Genomic DNA, 4,615 nt, shown 5'->3' with positions numbered 1-4,615 from the left:
CATGTTGTCTGAACAGTCTGCCAATCCTGTCTGTCAAATTTCTGCACTGAAATAATCAGATTACATTCTGGGCAGAGTGGAAGTGATGAGAACACATATTATTGCCGAGGCTAAAGGTAGAGGGCTGTGATGGTAAAACACACATCACAGGCTGATATGAGGTGGAACTGCCGCCTGCCTTTAGCACACATCATAAATATCAGTACACATTTCTTTAAAGCGTCTGAATGGAAGCGTATAAGTACTGTAAGCTACAACATTTACATATTCCACTTGAATTCAGATGTATTTAGGCGACCAGAGAACATCAGAAGTACCATCCAATATATGTTTTCTTTTAAAGTGAAATGACTTTGGAGGCATGAGGACTCTTCAAACAGCGTTTATGTTTACCTCGCAAACATGCAATTTTATAAAAACCAATCATATAATTACAAGGAACCGCTCATTTGTCCAGGTCTGTGCAGGAGTCCAACATCCATCCATCCATCATCTACACGCCATTTAATCCTCACTAAGGTTGAGGGGGGCGGAGCCTATCCCAGCTGACACAGGTGAAGGCAGGGAGGAGCTGAACATGTACATCAAAAACATTTAGGCTTCACACAGCATTCAGCCTGCAGCCCAGTAACTGCAGAACACCGAGCTTCAACCTGTTCATCCTCTCACCAAACCGCTGAACCTCAGCTGAAAGTCTGGTCCACAATGTTCAGCAGCTTCCTGCTGAAATCGAATGCTCTTAACAGCCAATCACAGCGTTGCTTTGATATGATGTCATGCAGAAGTGAATTCTCAAACAACCAAAGAAACCTTTGTCTTGACTTCTATCTGTTAACTCTGCAGTAAGACAGTTGACAAGATATGACTCTATTCAACTCAAGCAGTCTGAAATGTGTAGACCTTCTTCCACTGGGAGTGCACAAAGCCAACAGGTGTGGACCCTCCTGTACCTGAAGGCTCTGAGCCAACAGGTGTGGACCCTTCTGTACCTGAAGGCTCTGAGCCAACAGGTGTGGACCCTTCTGTACCTGAAGNCTGTACCTGAAGGCTCTGAGCCAACAGGTGTGGACCCTTCTGTACCTGAAGGCTCTGAGCCAACAGGTGTGGACCCTTCTGTACCTGAAGACTCTGAGCAGGCTTTTTGGATCAGACTTCATAAGAGCAAGTCAAAGCTACCAAATCAAGCCAAGGAACACAGTTTCCTTCATCACAGTGCCAAAGTCCTGTCGAAAACAACAACGTTAAAGCCATCTGTTTTTATTGCCAATGTTCTGTGAGGGTCTGCAGGTTTCAACCCTCCTGAAGACCGAAGGTGCCATCATGACTCTCATGACTCTTGAAGTAAAAATGAGCTTTATCCTCATTCCAGTTTCCGTCTGCAACATCTCTACCAGGAGAGACATGCTCAGAACGTCACAAAGTGCAGTTTTTGTCATCTGTGTGATATCATCATCGACCCTCATCATCAGCTTCACGCTGCAGTCAGAAGCTCTTCTCTGACAGCTGAAGGCCGTCGGTGCAGACACACTCCATGCCTGCTTTAGGAGATACTGTCCTTATCGGAGTCAGGGGAGGGAGGCCGTGATATCTCGAAAAAGGAGCCAGACGACTTCCTGGATTTGAGAAGTCGAAGCATCTCTGCCAGCTGAGTCTCCAGAGCCTCCATGCGACGGTTCAGAGATCTGATGTCTCCTCTTAATTCTTGCTTCAGTTCGAGGAAAGAGGCTTGCATGCTCTGCTCTGGTATTGGACAGAATGCCCTCTTCTCATCAGACTGGACTGGACTCCTCTCCTGTGGGGTTCTTGCTTCTCCAACATTGTCCAAGCGGAGGTCACTCTTTGTGATGCCGCTGTCACAAGAGTCGGTTTTCTTGAGGGACATCTCATCATGAGACTTAGTTCTGTCAGGCAGCGTTTCCATGGACTCAGCCTTGGAGACGCTGCTCCATGAGTCAGCCTTCACTACAGACTCCTTGAATCGTCCCCAGCCTTTAGCTTTAGGTGGCTCTGCGGACTTGCAGCCCGTTAAGTTGCCGTTTTGCGTGATGGGAGTGTGCAGCATGACCCGGCTGGAGGTCTTACATGAAGAGGATGCAATGGAAGATGTGGTGGGTGTGGCTGGGCTCTCAGTCACCATTACAATACTGGTGGAGGCCAGGATCTCTGGACCTCTGGCTGGCTCCAGGTGAGCAACACCTTTCTCCACATCACTGGTTTCCTGACCAACCCGCTCAGCGGCGAGCCGGGCCTCCTTCTGCTGCCTGAAACGCTGGAAGAGTCGGCGGACTGGATGGTCTGGAGGGAGGTTCAGAGGAGCCTCATTCTTCCTCTTCAGCATCTCTTCCTCCTCACGTTTCACATCACTGATCTTCCGGAAGACGATCTGTTAAAACACAGAAAACCAACTTAACATAAAGTCAACCACACCGACAACACCTGCTCTGGTCATCATCTAGTCCTGAGGGGTGCCGCTGTGTGACCGAGCGTCCACAGTCACCTCGTTTAGCAATCTAAGAAACTGTGGTTAAACTGTACAGCTCTGCGCTGTGGTGTGACACAGATCACACATAAAGGATGGATGTAGTGACGTCAGTAGTTTGTGAATATCTGTTGGTGAGATCTGAACCAGCCAGCGGTTCAGGCCAACAACTAAAACTGCATCAGAGGCAAATGGAGACGGGATGGAGATGATTAGGATGAAAAGTCAGACCACCTTTACTTTAGTGTGCACAGGTGAACACAAGCCATCCAGTTAAAATAAGACTTGACTTTGTATTGAACAGCTTTGCTGCGACTCAGGAGCTTCCAGGGAGAACGTTCTGGACCACAAGGTCAGGCACTGAGAATTAAAATCAGTTCTATTGATTTCATTGACTGAAATGTACCAGACTGGTTTACCAAACTGTCAGAACCAACAGGATGATGAATAGGTTCTGTCGGATAATGCAGCCGGTCCTGTCTGTGGACTGATCCGACAGTCATGCAGTCACTCCTGGAAACCCTGAGCTGTGCTGCTTCGCCGGCATCAGGACGTACAGCAGCCAGCTCTCTGACATGTCTGGGATCTAAAAGTCATCCACAGCACTGAAATAAGTCAGGGGTGTCAGAAAACGGACCATGATGGTATGAAGAGTTATCGTAACACATTAAGATACGTTACAGTCATGATTTTATTAAAATACAGCCACAGTATCACAAGAACAAGGAGTCGTGTGTTCTGATACGACGGCATAAATCAGATGACAAACACATGATTCAGCATTTCCTGGCAGCAAACACCTCTCCGTCCCAACACCAGCTTAGTCTGCTGGCTGTGACCCGGCTCATAAGATGTAGAAGTACACAGAGGCTTAATCCCGCAGCTCTCAGGAAGAAAGGAAACTGGAGTTTCTACAAAGTCCATCTGTTAACAGACTCACACATGAAACCAGCAACAACGGAGTTCAAACCCGGTAGGTTCTGCTCATTTCACATTTTACATACCAGTGAGTTCAGCTACTGTTGCAAAGGTTGCTGCAGTTTGACTTTCATTGAAATACGGTGAAAACAGCACCGGCCCGGAGGGATGGAAATGAAATGAAAAGAAACAGGAAAGAGAAGTGAACTGGACCTGAGTGAGTTGCACAGCACTGGTACGGTCCCGCATTTGTTGCAGGTGCTGCAGGAACTCAGGTCACACTGCGCCCGACCTTGCTGTAAATCAATGTGAGTTAAGCTAAATGACTTTAATGCACACTAAAGGTGTCGAGGGACTGCGGCTACATGTGACCTGATGGCCTCTGGTCTGACAGCGTCTTCATTCAGTGTGGACGGCGCAGGACGTTCTCCTCAGCAGCATCAGCAGTATGCTGAACCCAGATCCAATGATTGAGTTCCTGACCTGCTGAAATTGGATCGTGTGGACGGAGCAGCAGCAGCAGCTGGACACTGGAGCTCTGAACGCTGAGCACTGAACGTGAGGAACTGATCATGTTGGACCAGTGCTGGTCCGTTTGGCTACCAGACCACTGCCCTACAATCTGTGTTCAGTGTTCATACAGAAAACCCCTCGAACACTAACGCAGACAGGATGATTGGAATGATGGGATATGGTCTCTAAAACATGATTGTTGCTCCCTGTCGTGTATCAGACGTGGCTGGACTGAACTCTGGTAACTCAGGACGACATTTAAACATGCTGAAGGGTCTCATTTCAACCCAAACTCTTCTATTTTCCTAAACTTACTCCAGTAATGTTGCTGCCTAACCTTAACTGAACAGCAAGTGACTGATGGTAAAGCTTCAGTCCAGGACGCTAACCGGGCTGTCCTGGTGAGGCCCTGCTGCTGCCCCCTACAGGGACTTTGTGGTTCCCTCACACACTGTGTTCACTTACATTGAAAAATATGTTTGTTTCAAAATCAGTTTATTTGAAAAAAGAATGCAAACCAGTTGTACAGCCGTCCTCAGATGTCTTCATCTCCTCCACTGAAGAAAAGGCAGAACTCACAACAGTCCCTGAAATAACTAGAAACTGGGAAAAGTCCTAATAAATAAAAATTTAGGACCAATGAGAGGCCTTTGCTGATGAGCAGTGGACCAATGAGAGGCCTTTGCTGATGAGCAGTGGACCAAT

At 47.6% G+C, this 4,615-nt stretch overlaps 1 protein-coding gene across 1 annotated transcript in view; it reads right to left on the bottom strand.

The window, feature by feature from the left end:
- Positions 1-1,510: 1,510 nt before the first annotated feature.
- kcnh1b (potassium voltage-gated channel, subfamily H (eag-related), member 1b) overlaps positions 1,511-4,615 on the bottom strand; it is a 70,002-nt gene continuing 66,897 nt past the window's right edge. The window contains exon 11 of the mRNA XM_008298019.1: positions 1,511-2,383. Coding sequence (XP_008296241.1) covers positions 1,541-2,383 — 843 coding nt within the window. The 3' untranslated portion in view covers positions 1,511-1,540. The remainder of the gene's footprint in view (positions 2,384-4,615) is intronic.

The sequence above is a fragment of the Stegastes partitus genome, unplaced genomic scaffold, assembly GCF_000690725.1.
Source record: "Stegastes partitus isolate 25-593 unplaced genomic scaffold, Stegastes_partitus-1.0.2 Scaffold1271, whole genome shotgun sequence".
NCBI classification, from domain to species: Eukaryota; Metazoa; Chordata; class Actinopteri; family Pomacentridae; genus Stegastes; species Stegastes partitus.
The sequence above is the reverse complement of the archived record's forward strand: the minus strand, read 5'-3'. Positions and strand labels throughout refer to the sequence as shown.